Raw genomic sequence first — 15,505 nt, 5'->3', positions numbered from 1 at the left:
CACTGGAACATCATCATCTGTCCACTTCAGTGGTTTATCCAGGGGAACCTCCTTTGAAAGCGAGTTTGTCTGCCTTTCCTTTGATTCCAGCATGGACTTTAGTCCTCAGCAGACCTCAGTAATGGCTGGGTCTCTGCACCTTCACCCACCTTTTGGGTACCAGGCTATGATTCCATTTACTCTGGTGAGTTTGATGCCTCAGTTTGACTCTTCAAGTGTTGTTCATATGTGGCACTGACATTCACCCAGCAGGAGAGGGCACAACTGGATGTGAATTCTGGGATCTCATGTTTGAAAGTGATGCTGAAGACCTATAGGATCTGTCTCATTGGGCAAGTGCTCATCGCTTTTTTATGAAAGGAACCCACTGCCCATGTGATCTGTCATCTGTATCCCTACTGACTGTATGAGACAATGGTGCTCATCATGTCTGCCCTTCAGTCCTGACCATATTCTAGACCCACACCTTTCTTTCCAGTTTTATTGTGTGTATACCAGAAATCTCTGGGTTGAAAAATAGTGTTTTTGAAATACTGAGGAATTGAGAAAGGAAATGATTTATCCTTTGTCAAGTGATTCATATTTTTGTTTCCTTTGCTGTATCCCTCTATTACACCATAAGCCTCTCTAAAACAGGGACCTTGTAGTAAGGTGTCATATAGACTAACCTGTGTCCCCTCCAAAATTCTTATGTCAATATCCTAACCCCCAGTACCTTAGAAAGTGACTATATTGGGACATAGAGGCTTTAAGAGGAATTAACTTTAAATGAGTTTATAGGATTGGGGCCCTAACTCTATGTGACTACTGTCCTTACAAGAAGAGGAAGAGACCCCAGGGACATGTGTGCACAGAGGAAAGACCATGTGAGAACACTGTGGCAAGACAGCTCATCTCCAAGCCAAGGAGAGAGTCTTCAGAAGAAACTAAACCTGCCAACACCTCCATCTTGGATTTCTAACCTCCAGAACTATAAGAAAATAAATTTCTGTTGTACAAACAAACAAACAAACAAAAATAGTATTCTTGAGCACCAACCCTCACTGTAGTGCTCAGCACACTGGGCCACATCTGAGCCAAACTACTCAGGAACCTCACAGGGACTCCAGCTTGAGGGGTTGTCCTGGATCGAAAGTGTCAGAAACTAAAAAAAATTAAAAAGTGTCAGAAACTTTCAAACTTCTAAAACCTGCAACATCCTCAGTTTGTTAGGATGGCAAAAGATGATCTGAGATGGACACCTTGATACCAGCTGCAGTCTTAGAAATGGGGTGGGGGAGGGTTGGAGTGGGGAAGCCCTTTAAATTTTTTAAAAACATTATTATGTTTTTAATTCTAACGCAAGGATATGTTTTTTATTTTAGAGAGGGAGGAAAGGAGAGAGAGGAGAGAGAGAGAGAGACAGAGAGAGAAACATCAGTGTGAGAAACATCCATTGGTTGCTTCCCATAAGCACCGGGACCTGGGATTGAACCTAGGTATGTGTCTTGATCGGGAATTAAACCTGCAAAATTTTGGCATATGGGATGATGCTATCTAACTCTATAGGTAGCGTTAGGGACTTGAGCAGCCTCCCCAACTACATTTGGTCGGAAGGAGCCAGATGCCAGATAGCCTGAATCAGGAAATAGCCAGGTGGTCAGAAAGAGCGGATCCTGTAGAAAGGAATCCAAAACTTGCAGCTAAAGGAAGCCCGTGGGTGCACCAGAAACAAACTTGCCCTGATCAGACCGGTGATCTCCAATGGGGGCGCTAGAGGGCACTTAGCCCACTTAGTGTATTTTTGGGGTATATGACCCATGATGGTCAGCTGGGGAAATACAGGATTCCGACTTCGCAGGACAGAAACTACATTACCCAGAATTCCGGGCATAAAAATGCCACCGCACTGAGCCAATGAAGGCTCAGAATAGGCGTTTCCGTTTGGCCACATTTGTTGGGTGGGACTACGGTAGTCCTCCTGGCGGGCATTTCATCTTGTCAGTTTTGTCTCAGGCGTTCAGGAGGATCTTGTCGCACAGTCCGGTTGAAAAGGCCCAAGAGTGGTGGTCCCCACTACACAGCCACGGGTCTGAGTCTCGGCGACGCTGCCCAGGAGACCAGTGCTAAGCCCAGGACTGGGACCGCCGTGTCCGGGGCCTCTTTCTAGCCTGCAGCTCCCGCTACGCTCCACCCTCAGAGTCCGATGGCGGCGGCCACGCTGAGGCGCCCGGCGTGGGTGAGTGCGCACCCCCCTGGCCCTCACCCCATCGAGCCCTACAGCCCCGGTTGCGGGGCGCCGGGCACATCCTGCAGCTCTAGCCCCGGCGTCCAGGCCAGCGGGACCCTCCCAGGTGACATGGTGTGATGGCGGTGGGAGAGTGACAGACAGAGGAGCCCGTGTAAACACGTGCAGAGAACGCTGAACGGGAGGACTGGGGAACCTGGGGTTCTCTGTCTGTAGTAAACAGTCTGAGGGGAATCACCTCTTGACTTTGCGGCAGAGGGATGATGGTACGTTCATTCTGAGGGTCCTTGGATTCGTGGAAAGTTGTGAAGGAGGGACACCGGTTGGGTTAGCATTTCCAGCTTTTAAAATCCTGCTCAGAGAGAGAACAGACTGGAATGGGCTGATGAGGACAGTGAGACACAGGGAGTTGGGTCCTTGTGCAAGGTCACAGAGCTGCTAAAAGGCAGCCGTGAAGACTGATCCCAGAGGATAGACAGCGTGCCAGAGGTCGCCAGTCTCCAGGCCTGGGCAAGGATAGAGGACACCTGCTTACCTGGAGCTGAATGGTAGTTGTCTGCATCTTTCCACAGGTTTTGAAGGATGAAAAACCACTTATTTAAACAAGATAAGGAAGGACAGAGTGTCCAAGGCCCTCCCTGGTGGTGACACAACCACATAGTGATTGGAATTGTGGTGTCTTTAGACTCTTCCCTTGGTATTTTTTCCATCTCTTGGATATGTAGACTCAAGGAATACTCCCAGACCTGTGTCCTGAGTGCAGGCGCAGGAAATGTGAAGGTGCTTGCATTGGTTTACAACAATGTAAACAGATGTGGAAGGTTTACCCAGGGAGAGTCACCAGCATGTGCAAGTGCTTGGAGGCCATGCCACTGAGCTGGCACTAGCTCCCACAGGTCTCTCCTTTTTTGTGTGTTTAAAACAAAGAGCAAGCAACTCTATAATCAGATCTGTAAAGTGGCCAACTGATCATTTATCTGCCTGTTTTGGAGAGAATGAGGTATTTGGATGAGAGGAAGGAGTTGTTCTTGCCTGGGTTTAACAGGCTCCTTTTGGCTGCTCAGGGGTTAGATAGAGCAGGAGGCAGGAAGGCAAGGAAAAGGTACTGCTGTAATCCAGAGGAGTGCTGATGGACCAGAACTGTGTCCACGGGATTAGGAAAAAAGTTTGGATTCTGGGTCAATTTTTAAAGAAGAGCCAAGTGGACTTCCAGACTGTGTAGGTGATGCAGAAAAAAGGAGGAGTTGGGGATGACTTTAGAATTTTTGGTCTTAGCAGTTGAAGTGATGGACGCTCCATCAACTGGGCTGAGGAGATTGGTGGTAGGATAATTTTTCTTGGGAATATCAGAAGTTTGTTTTGGCCCTGTGTAGAGTCTCAGAAGTTTCCAGACTCAGAAGAGACCAGTGAGTAGAGGCATTTGGTGGGCAGCTGCATACCCAGGTATGGAAATCTGAAGAGGGATCAAGGAGGGAGATATCCAAAAGTTGTTGCTCTTGTGTGCATCAGTGTAGATCTGCAGTGATGTTTAGGACTGAGAAAGGCTAGGGTGCCTGCCCAGGAGTGGTTTCTCATCCTTGTCACTTGACTGGGGTTGCTAAGCCTCACAAACACAGGTTAGTGAGAGGAGTGATAGTGGCAACAGAGTGAGAAAGAGGGTGATGTGTGGACATAATAGTTCTGAAGGCAGAAGAGTGATTGAGAAAAGATGAGTTTGTAGACTAAGCTCCTGCTTATTTACTACCATATAGATTCATCGGAACTTTGTGGTACGCTTTGATGGGGTATGGAGTGTTTCAGTCTTGCTGGTAGATGATGTCTAGGGCAAATGTTGTCACTTTTGAGTGTCACTGTGTCTAAATAGGAAACAAATCAGACAGGGACTTATGGAAGTTTTACTGGAGAGAGGATGGTGTGGCCTCTGCAGTGTAGAAGTGTCAGGGGGTTATTCATATCTGAAATTCACAATGTGGTTCTGGGTGGTTAACGTTGAAGCAAAGATCAAAGACAGGCAAGGAGGCCTTCAGAGCCTCATCTGAGGCTTTATCTAGCTATGGGATCTATCAGAGGATTGCGGTTATACTAAATCACTTTGAAATATTTGAGCACTCTCTGGACACCATATGCAAAGTACATGGGTGAGTCCAGAGAGATCCCAGTGGTATGGAGCAGGGAGGTGGCAGAGCTGAGGGAGTGAACCTGGGTTGTGAAGATGTGAAGGAGGTAAACATTCCATAATGGTGTGTACAACTAGAGTAAGTGTGAACTGATGGTCCTGGGGACCTGGTGTGAGGATATAAGGATGAAGCATGTTTGGCTGTATCTTGGAGGCATGATTTGTAGGACTCAGTGGTATTGCTTGGCAGGAAGGATGAGGCTCTGCAGGCATGGCCCAGAGCTTAGATGGCATTTATTTGCCCCCCTCCGCCCCCCGCTGTTGCTGCTGAGGGTGATAACAGTGATTAATGGGAGGCCTTGTATGTGTTCTGCGGTGGCAAGCCCTGGAGGAGGATGAACATGGGGAAGATGTGTGAGGAGGAGGATTGTGGGTTCTCAGAGAGACACTGTTCTTGTTTCATTTGTATTAATCCTGACAGGTTGGTGTGACCTTGGAGGATGTGGCCATCTACTTCTCCCTGGATGAATGGCACCTCCTTAATGAAGCTCAGAGATGCCTATACCTGGATGTGATGCTGGAGAACTTTGAACTTATTTCCTCACTGGGTAAGACCCTCATGCTACACAGTGACCTGGACTTGGCTTTGCATTTCCTTCTGCCTGCCTTTCCCAGAGGGTGTTCTGTCCTTACTTGTGGACTGTGGGCACTGCCTGTTCCCCCAGTTTTCTGGCCGGTTACTGTTCTTTGTAGGGCTGGTTTGTTTGCACTGACCTCTTATATCCTTGTAATCCCAGTACCCGCTGTACTGAACCCACAGTGGGCAGGATTTGAAGTAGTCTTGCAAGGAGCCCAATGGATTCTGCCACGACTAGTGAGGACAAGCATATTTTTATATTTCTGATGTTCATTTTCATATGTTCTTTTGAAAAATATCTGTACATCCTAAGTCCATTTTTAACCATATCTTTTATTTTTACGAGTCCTTTAAATTGTGTGTGTCACACATATACACATATACGTATATATTTTTGAAGATTTTATTTATTCATTTATTTATTTTAGAGAGGGGAAGGGAGGAAGAAAAAGAGAAAAACATCAGTGTGTAGTTGCATCTCACACACTCTCTACCAGGGACCTGGCCCACAATCCAAGCATGTGCCCTATAGTGGGAATCAAACCAACGACCCCTTGGTTCGCAGGCCAATGCTCAATCCACTGAGCTATGCCAGCCAGGGCTGTATATTTTATATATTAACTTCTTATCAGATACAGGTACATGTCTTTTTGTATTTGCTTAATTGTGCTTTGTATATATTGTGTTTTTTTACAAAATTGCTTTGTAGAAACCCTGCATTCTCGGTAAGTCTATTGGTGCCACTTTTTGAGCAGTCTTAGTATATAGTTAGTATTTTTAGTAGTCAAGTATTTTTAATTAAGCTGTGTACATTTTTAAAGATATAATGCTATTGTACCACTAAGAGACTACAGTATAGTGTAACCAGAATTTTATTATTCATTGAAAATAAAAAAATTTGTATGGCATATCACAGTGCAATATTCGCTCCATTGTGGTGGCCTCACCTGAGCTCACAGCATCTCCAGTGGATAGCTGTATATTTTCCCCATCCTGGTAGGGGTTGCATTTTCATTCTGTTCTTTTTTGTTTTGCTTTGTAGAAGCTTCTTCATTAGGTGTAGTTTAGATTGTTTATTTTTACTTTTGTGGCCTTTGTGTTGGTGTCATATCCAGAAAGTGCCAACATAAAATCATGCAGCTTTTTTTCCAGATTGTCTTCTAGGAGTTTTAGGTATTTAGCTCCTACATTTAATTTTTAATCCATTTTTAGTTTATTTTTATGAATGGTGTTAGTGCAATCCTGTTTTATTTTATATGTGAATGTCCAGTTTTTCTGACAGAATTCATTGAAGAGACTATGCTTTCCCCTATACGTGTGGGTTTTTTTCTATTATGTATTGTTTTTTTTCTTTACTAACTTTGTCCTCTTTTTCTTCTTGTTCTTCTCATTTTCTGAGGTATAAGGTTAGGGTGTTTATTTGAAGTCTTGTTGGTTAATGTAGGCATTCATCTCTATAAAATTTGTGCTTAAAACTTTTCTGCACCTTATACATAATCATTGATGGCTTGTGTTTTCATTTATGTTTGCTTCTGTATTTGAATTCTCTTTCTTTAAAAAAGATTTTATTTATTTTCAGAGAGGAAGGGAGGGAGAAAGAGGGAGAGAAACATCAATGTGTGGTTGCCTCTCATGCGCTCCCTATAGGGGGCCAGGCCCACAACCCAGGCATGTGCACTGACTGGGAATAGAACCTGCCACCTTTTGGTTTTCAGGCTGGTACTCAATCCACTGAACCACACCAACCGGGGCTGAATTCTCTTTTGATTTTTTTCTTTTTTTTTCTTACCTGTTAATTTGTCAGGAGTGTGTCATTTAATTTCCACATACTTTTAATTTTTCAGCTTTTTTGACACAAATTCATTTCTACATTCATACCATTGCAATCAGAAAAAGATACTGTACCTGGCCCTGGCTAGCGTAGCTCAGTGGATTGAGCGCGGGCTGCAAACCAAAGTGTTGCAGGTTCAATTCCCAGTCAGGGTACATACATGGGTTGCAGGCCATGACCCCCAGCAACCGCACATTGATGTTTCTCTCTCTCTTTCTCTCTCCCTTCCCTCTCTAAAAAATAAATAAATAAATCTTTAAAAAAGATAATGAAAATTATAATTTAAAAAAGAAAAAGATACTGTACCTAACGTGACCTATGTAGAGACTGTTCCACACACACTTGAGATAAATCTGTATTCTTCTGCATTTGGATGTGATGTTTTGTATACATGTCTATTACCTTTGCTTGTTCAAAAGTGTAGATTATTTCTTTTCTAAGGTTTTATTTATTTATTTATTTATTTTTAGAGCGAGGGGAAAGGAGGGAGAGAGAATAAAAACATCAGTATCTGAGAGATACATGAATTGGTTGCCTCTCTCACACCCCCAGCTGGGGATCTGGCCCGCAACCCAGGCTTGTGCCCTGACTGGGAATCAAACCCACAACCTTTTGGTTCTCAGGCTAGCACTCAATCCACTGAGTCACACCAGCCAAGGCTAAAGTGTAATTTGACTTCAATAGTTTCTTCTTGTTTTTTGATCAGGATGATTTACTAATTGTTGAAAGAAGAATATTGGAGTTTCCTACTACTTTTGGGTTGCCTTTCCTGCCTTCAGATATGATGATACTTGCTTGATATAGTTAGGTGCTCAGATGTTGAGTGCGTAATATTTAATATTTAAAATTGTTATATCCTCTTTAAGAATTGACTCCTTTATCATTCTATAAAGACTGTTATCTCTTGTGGCAGTTTGTGTATTAGTGTATCTTGTCTCATAGAAGTTTAGCTACTCCTTTTCTCTCTTAGTGTCCATGTGTATGAAATATTTTTTCCATTTCTTGACATTCAGCCTATTTGCTTCCCAAAAGTGAAGTGAGTCTCTTATAGGTAGCATATATTGCATTTTGTGTTTGTATCCCTTCTGCCACTCTTGTCAATTTTTTTAGTTTATTGGGGTGACATTGGTTAATTAAACTGTATAGGTTTCAAGTGTACAACACAGCAAAACATCACCTGCATACCACAGCATGGTTCATCACCCAAAGTCAAGACCCTGTCCCCACTTATCCCCCTTTTGCCCACTTCCACCTCCTTCCACTTCTCTTTTTCTCTGGCTGTCAGTATACTGTTATTCATGTCTCTGTGTCACATATATATATATTTTTTTCTTAATTCCTTCACCATTTTTTTTACCAGCTCCTTAAACGCCTTCTTCTCTGACAGCTGTCAGTTTTGTGTATTTATGCTTCTGTTTTATTTTGTTTGTTAAATTGTTGATTAGATTCCACATATAAGTGAGGTCATCTGGTATTTGTCTTTCTCTGACTGGTTTATTTCACTTAGCATAATAATTTCCAAATCCATATTCTGTTTTGATTGGAGAAGTTATTTAAGGACCTACTTTTGTTTTTCGGCTCTTTTGTAGTTCCCTTGTTTCTCTTTTTCTCTTTATGTCTTTTATAATTTGATAATTTTCCTAGTGGTATGCTTTGATTTCTTTCTCTTTTCTATATCTTTGTATAGGTTTTTGTTCATTGTTTCCATGAGGAGTGTATAAAACAACTCATACTCTTAAAAATCTATTTTAACCAGATAAGTTTCCATTGCATATAAATATTTCACCCTTGTATCTCCTCACACCACAGCATTTTATGTTTCTGATATCACAATTCACATCTTTTTACTTTGTGCATCTATTAACAAATTGTTGTGACTATTGTCATTTTTAACACCTTTTTTAAAGATTTTATTTATTTTATTTTTAGAGAGGAAGGGAGGGAGAAAGAGAGGGAGAGAAACATCAATGTGTGGTTGCCTCTTGCATGCACCTACTAGAGACCTGGCCCACAACCCAGATATATGTCCCGACTGGGAATCGAACCAGCAACCCTTTGGTTGGCAGGCCAGCACTCAGTCCCTTGAGCCACACCAGCTAGGGTTCATTTTTAATACTTTTAATTTTTATCCTTTATAACAGAATTATTTATTTTATATTCCACCAATACAATACAGTACTGTTAATTTGATTCCATTCTCAGTTTTACCAGTGAATTTTACTTTCCTATGTTTTTGTATTTTTATTTAGTAACCTTTCCTTTTAGCTTGAGGAATATTCTTTGGCATTTTTAACAAGTTAGAGTGAGTGGCAGTTTATTTCCTCAGTTTTTATTTGTCTGGAAAGCTTTTTATTTCTTCTTGTTTCTGCAGGACAGGTTTTCTAGTTATAGTATTATTGATGGCAGTTGTTTTCTTTTAGTGTTTTGAAGTAATCAATGGGTTTACTTATAGTCTGAATGGTGTCTGCCAAGAACATTTTTGTTGTTATGGGTTTGTTTCCTTGGGTGAGGGGAGTTTCTTTTCTTTTTGTGCTTTCTAAATACTCTTTTGCTTTTTTTGACACTTTTATTAAATGTGTCTTGGTGAAGTCCTATTTGCATTCAATCTGTACAGGGACCTATGAGAATCATGAACTTGAATAATCATATATCTGATTAGATTTCAGGAGTCACTCCAGCTTATTTCTTTAAATAAAATTTCTATCTTTTCACCTCCCTTGCTGTTTTTCTCCTCGTTTCCCTTCTCTTTTGTTCTCTCTGTTTTTCTCTCTCACTCTCCCCTTGTTCTGGGACTCCCATAAAGCAAACATAAATTAATTTGTTGGCGTTCAATAATTCAATTGGGCTGTCTTCACTTGTTTCTTCTTTTTTCTCTCCTACATGGATGATTTCAAATGATCTGTCTTAGACATCATCTGTTCTTTCTGCTACTTGATCTTGTGTGATTTTGAAAAATTTTTTTGCATTTTTTCACTTTATCAATTTTATTATTCAACTTGAGAATTTCTGTTTGATTCCTTTTTACAGTTTATGCCTTTCTCAACTTCTTTCATTCCTGTATTGGTTTAATATGTTGAATTCCATTTGTGTTCTTTTGTAACTTACTGAGGTTATTAAAGTTAAGTATTTTGGTTTTATTGTCTGGCTGTTTGTAGATTTCCGTGTGTCTGTGCACTTGGGTGTGTGGTATACAATTATTAGAAATTTATGATGTTCTTTTGGTAGTTTTTGTGTTTTTTGTATTTCTTTTATTTTTTATTTATTAAAAAAAGATTTTATTTATTTATTTTTTAGAGAGAGGAGAGGGGAGGAAGAAAGAAAGGGGGAGAAACAGCAATGTGCCAGAGAAACATTGGTTGCTTCTCACACAGCCCCAACTGGGGACCTGGCCTATAACCCAGGCATGTGCCTGACTGGGAATCAAACCAACAATAATTTGGTCTGCAGACAATGCCCAACCCACTAAGCCACACCAGTTAGAGCTCATATTTCTTTTAGTTTAATGTTGATGTCTACACATATGATGAACCAGTTTCTCATTGCAACCCTATTGACTAATTCTAGTTAGAAAAAAACCTCCAGTAGAAATGGAAATGCAAGGGTTCTGACTGGGTGGGGTGTTGTGTTTCAAGCTTGAGATAAGTCACAGTAGCCTTGTCACTTTGCTGTTCAATGAGCTGAGGTCAGAGTAGTGAAGAATGTAGGAGTCTTCAGTGGCTTTGACAGGATTTTTCCTCAATGGCAGCATTGGCTTATGGAGTTTTAGGTGTATACACTCCCAGTAAAATGCTCATCTCATTTTCTGCCATTGCAGAGGTTATGGCCAAGGGGATTCCTCTTGGATTCCATGCCTACGAACTCTACAGTGTACTCTGGTATGTAAATTTTGGAGAGTTTTCAGATGTTTCAGAGCCTCCCAAGGATTGCAGCAACAAAGTTTACCTGGGTTTTCCATAGAACAGGCCATTAGGGTCTACTCTAGTGCAAGCAAACTGGGAGACAAAGCTAGCTTCCACCTTGTTTTAGACTCTAGTTGTTTCCACACATCTTTGCACACCTAGTTTCCACATGCATACTTTCTATGCAGTTTTCTCTGTTTTGCTTTCCTGCGTTGCTCTTTGTCTTAATTGGACTCTTATTCCTTTAGCCCATTGCTGTATTTGTTGGTGTATAGCTGTGTACTTGTTCTTGGAAGGGAGATGAGTTCTGTTCTCCTGCCATCTTGCTGACATCACTCACATAGGTCTTTTTCCTGTGGTCTGTTTTGTGTTGCATTGTCCTACCATAGCACTGGCTCTTCATCTCTTTAGTTTCTTTCTTAGGAATTGTATCCCATGTAATGACTCAGTTGGGTGTTAAGGGGAAGAATGTTTTGTCATCACAGAAGGGACACAACTCCATCCATGGCTGGGTGGGCTTAGAGGGAGTCTTACCTTGGTCAATGACTACTGGTGAAGATTGGATGTTAGCACTTTTTTAAGGTCATAACTGGGAACCCAGGCTATAACAACAAGTTTTGTTACCATTTCCAGTGCCCACACTCTAATCTACTTTTTTTCTCATTGTTGACACTTTACAAACCAGTCAGTTCTAAGAATTATTATTTCTACTTAGACTTTCAGCTCATGAATAATCTGCACCTTTGTAAAGCCTGCACCTCAACCATGTCACTCACAGGTCTCTCTATACTGGTCTCTGACTGTGATCCATATCTGCTGTGCATTACAGTGTGCACATATCTTTATATTGACATTGAACAGGATCTGTTCTGCTGCAGTTGATTTTCGTGGCTTTTGGTACATTCACATTATTCTATATAGCCGCATGTCACCAGCAGAAATGGTCCTGCAGGAAGCTATTGGCAGACGAAACACTTGGAGACCTTGCCTTTTTTCCTTGTGTCCCATCCTATGCTTGTGAGGTTTCTACCATTTACTGACCTTAAGGGTTAAGCAATGTACAGCAGCCGTTTTCTCAGAGCCAAACTCACTTATCTTGAAATCATTCTGTATTATCTACCTAGATGTGGCAGATGGACATTTATGATGAGATTAACCCTTCCCTATAAGATCCAAATATACTTCATTAGCATTTCTTTGTGTTCAGGATGTTGCTGTGGAGCAGAGGATATGGAGGCATCCATTGAACAGAACGTTTCTGTAAGAGTGTCACAGGTAAAGAATCCCAAGGTGTCTTTGTCTTCTCAGAAATGCCACCCCTGTGGGAGTTGTGCACCAGTTTTGAAAGACATTTTTCACTTGGTTGAGCAGCAGGGAACACAACACAGCCAGAAACTGTTGAGGTGTGGGGCATGTGCAAAATATTTTTATTTCAGTGCAAATTATCACCAGCGCCAGGAGCAGCACCTGAGAAAGATGTCTTTTGTATGCAGAGTGGACAGAGTCCCTTTGGCAAAAAGCAGCAATTTTCACATATCAAGGAAAACTTTTATTGCCAAAGACGTTGGGAAGAACTCAGAAAATCTCCAGCAAAAAGCTACTCAAATTAGGAATAGGCCAAATAAAATTTCTCTGTTTGGAGTAACTTTTCAAGGAAGAAAAAATCATCACACCTGGAGGGAATGCAAGAAAGCCACTGTTCGCAAGCACAGTCTCTTACAGCACCAAGGTATCCGTAATGGAAGAAAGTGTTTTGTGTGCTCTGAATGTGGAAAATATTTTACCACAGTATATGGCCTCCGTTGTCATGAGCGAGTTCACACAGGAGAAAAACCTTATGAGTGCAGTGAATGTGGAAAGTTTTTTACCACAAGCAGTAGCCTTGGAAAACATCGGAGAGTTCATCCTGGAGAAAGGCCTTATGAGTGCAGTGAATGTGGGAAATCTTTTACAAGCAGTCCAGGCCTCCATTGTCATCAGAGGGTTCACACAGAAGAAAAGCCTTATGAGTGCAATGAATGTGGGAAGTCTTTTACCAGTAGCAGTAAACTCTGTTATCATGAGAGAGTTCACACTGGAGAAAGGCCTTATGTGTGCCGTGAATGTGGGAAATCCTTTTTCTTTAGGTGTCGCCTCCGTTATCATGAGAGATTTCACACTGGAGAAAGACCTTTTGTGTGCAATGAATGTGGAAAATCATTTACCAATACGAGGAAACTTCGTTTTCATGAGAGAGTTCACACTGGAGAAAGGCCTTATGAGTGTCGTGAATGTGGGAAATCTTTTACTAGTAGCAGTGGCCTCTACTATCATCAAAGAGTTCACACAGGAGAAAGGCCATATGAGTGTAGTGAATGTGGGAAATCTTTTCAAAGGAACTCTGACCTTCGTCGTCATCAGAGAGTTCACACTGGAGAAAGGCCTTATGGGTGCAGTGATTGTGGGAAATCTTTTACCAGTAGTACTGGTCTTCGTTATCATCAGAGAGTTCATAAGGGAGAAAGACCTTATGAATGTCGTGAATGTGGGAAATCTTTTACCAGTAGCAGTGGCCTTTACTATCATCAGAGAGTTCACACAGGTGAAAGACCTTATGAGTGCAGTGAATGTGGGAAATCTTTTGTCCACATCGGTAACCTTCATTATCATGAGAGATTTCACACTGAGAAAATGCCTTATGAGTGCTGTGAATAGAAAAATCTTTTACCAGTAGCCATGGCCTTCATTGTCATTAGAGAGTTCACATAATACCAAAGTTTTTCTGAGTGCAAAAATGTGGAAAATCTTTTACCCTTGTAGCCATACTTTTTATTATCAGAGAGGTCATGCACGAGAAAGGCCTTATGAGTGCACTAAATATGGGAAACCTTTTACCCAGTAGCTGTGGCCTCTTTTACCAGAGAGTTCATACTGTGAAAGTCTTCAAGCATGAAGTAAATGTGGGAAGTTAGCCATAAAATTATGTCTCTTGAGATTGAATAGTTCACACCCTGAAGTGCTTAGATTTTAGGGAGTGTGTTAGTGTCTTGTTCAGTGCAATGACACTAAAGGAAACTCTGAATAGCCATCCATCTGAGTTGAACTTTATACAAATGTTCCCAGTGTGAACATTTGTCATGAGTTTCATGTTTAAGTTTTAAAGAATCTAACAAATTATGTTGTAAACTGACTATAATTTTTTGCTTTCTTACCAGTGGTATGTGATAGGTCCATTTTTGCCAACCTACCAAACTGTTGATTCGTTTAAATTTTATTAATTTTAGCTTTTTAAATAAGTATATTGTGTTTTCTTTTTGCTGTTTTAATTGCATTTTCAGAAGGATTCATGACAGACATTTTTAGTCATGATAAAATAACTAAAAATGCTCATCATGATGAATATTTAGTACTGATGTTTTTAGTAAAATGTGTGCTCACATGATTTGCCTATTCTTTTATAAATTTGAGCTATTCTCCTTTAAAAAATTGAACAGTGAAACAACAGATATGTTACAATGTCATTCATTTTAATTGCTTGAGTAATGGACATAACTCTTACTTTCCAGAATAATTGTTTTCAATACTGGAAAATTTAAAAATTTTTTTGGTATACACAATGCTGTAGGTACTTACCATACACTTTGAAGAATCTGCATTAATACACTGCATCATTTTTATAAGTTCAAACGTTTAGTAATATAATAAAGACTTGCTTTTTAGTATTCACCCATTTTTGTGGTCTGTCATCTGGGGTTGGTTTTAAAGCAGGACATGAAAGTGCACTGGGTGGTATGAAGATGAATGGGTGTTTGCTGAACCCCAGAGCACTCCCAGAAGTGAAAGAGAAGCAATTAGTGATCAGACTCCTTATACCTGTGCTGTGCAAGCTGGGTTTAAATCCCAGATCTTCACCAGTCGCCATGATGACAGGCAAGGGATCCGCTCTCTGGGCTTTCTGTTTCTCCTGTGGAAATGAGGGTAAAGAGCAGCCCTGCTCCAGGCCTTAGTGCCTATTTCACTGGCTATACCACCAGCCTTCACGTGTGGGTGCTAGCCACAGGCCAGACTCCCCTGGGGCCTTCTACCCCAGATGCTTGTGAAAAATAAATGGAGCTTCTCAGAACCCACCACTCTGCTGCAGTCCACAAAGACCCCATTACATGGAGGTATCTTAAGGGCACTGAGGTCTCAGTGTGGATTCCCCTTGAGGGAATCTCTGGATGGCTCTAAAACTTTCTGAAACTCACTTCACTGATGATATGACAGTAATGAAGGTGCTAATTATGGCTCCTGTGAGGATCCATAAAGGTAACAAAACACTGGAAACTTACTAGTGCTAGTATGCCAGAGTTTGCTTTTTGAGTGTTTTTTCTTTAATTTTTACAACATCCTGATAATTTGATGGGAAATCAAGGATTAGAAAGTGAAGTGACTTTTCCAAGGTCACACAACAGAAAAGTGTCAGATTCAAGAGGCTAAGTTTGAACCAGGGAGTCTGGCTCAAGAACTGGGGACACTGTCTTCATCCCGTGTGAAGCCATCAGCCCTGGGTGGATGGCCAGGGAGGCTCAGCTGCTGCTGCTGCTGTTTGCCTTGCAGAAATTATCATCATGATTTCTTCCTAATTCCTTTGATATCCCAGAGCACTCATAGTCTGCCCCACAGTCTTCATGGGAACACCATCTGTGTCATCTCCAGTGGTTTTTCCAGGGCAAACTTCTTTGAGCCTTAGCCACACTTTATTTCACCTTTGAGCTGAGCACAGAGGTTGCCACTAAGGAGACCCTGGTGATTTAGCCCTTCACCTACACTTTGT

General features: G+C 41.3%; 1 protein-coding gene across 1 annotated transcript; it reads left to right on the top strand.

Annotated features, from left to right (window-relative positions):
* The first annotated feature begins 1,952 nt into the window (after positions 1 to 1,952).
* LOC123824187 (zinc finger protein 256-like) lies at positions 1,953 to 14,415 on the top strand. The gene is made up of 3 exons (XM_045847312.1): positions 1,953 to 2,218; positions 4,825 to 4,951; positions 11,918 to 14,415. Exons 1-3 carry the CDS (start codon positions 2,186 to 2,188, stop codon positions 13,402 to 13,404), a joined length of 1,647 nt encoding a protein of 548 aa, XP_045703268.1. The 5' UTR covers positions 1,953 to 2,185; the 3' UTR covers positions 13,405 to 14,415.
* The last annotated feature ends 1,090 nt before the right edge of the window (positions 14,416 to 15,505 follow it).

The sequence above is a fragment of the Phyllostomus hastatus genome, unplaced genomic scaffold (genome assembly GCF_019186645.2).
Source record: "Phyllostomus hastatus isolate PE091 unplaced genomic scaffold, TTU_PhHast_1.1 phas_contig_549, whole genome shotgun sequence".
In the NCBI taxonomy this organism is placed as follows: Eukaryota; Metazoa; Chordata; class Mammalia; order Chiroptera; family Phyllostomidae; genus Phyllostomus; species Phyllostomus hastatus.
This window is presented reverse-complemented; position numbering and strand designations above follow the sequence as displayed.

Coding starts and splice junctions, on each gene's coding strand:
- LOC123824187 (XM_045847312.1), top strand. CDS start 2,186: ATGGCGGCGGCCACGCTGAGGCGCCCGGCGTGG. Junction 2,219..4,824: donor CGCTGAGGCGCCCGGCGTGG/GTGAGTGCGCAC, acceptor TAATCCTGACAG/GTTGGTGTGACCTTGGAGGA. Junction 4,952..11,917: donor TGAACTTATTTCCTCACTGG/GTAAGACCCTCA, acceptor CTTTGTGTTCAG/GATGTTGCTGTGGAGCAGAG.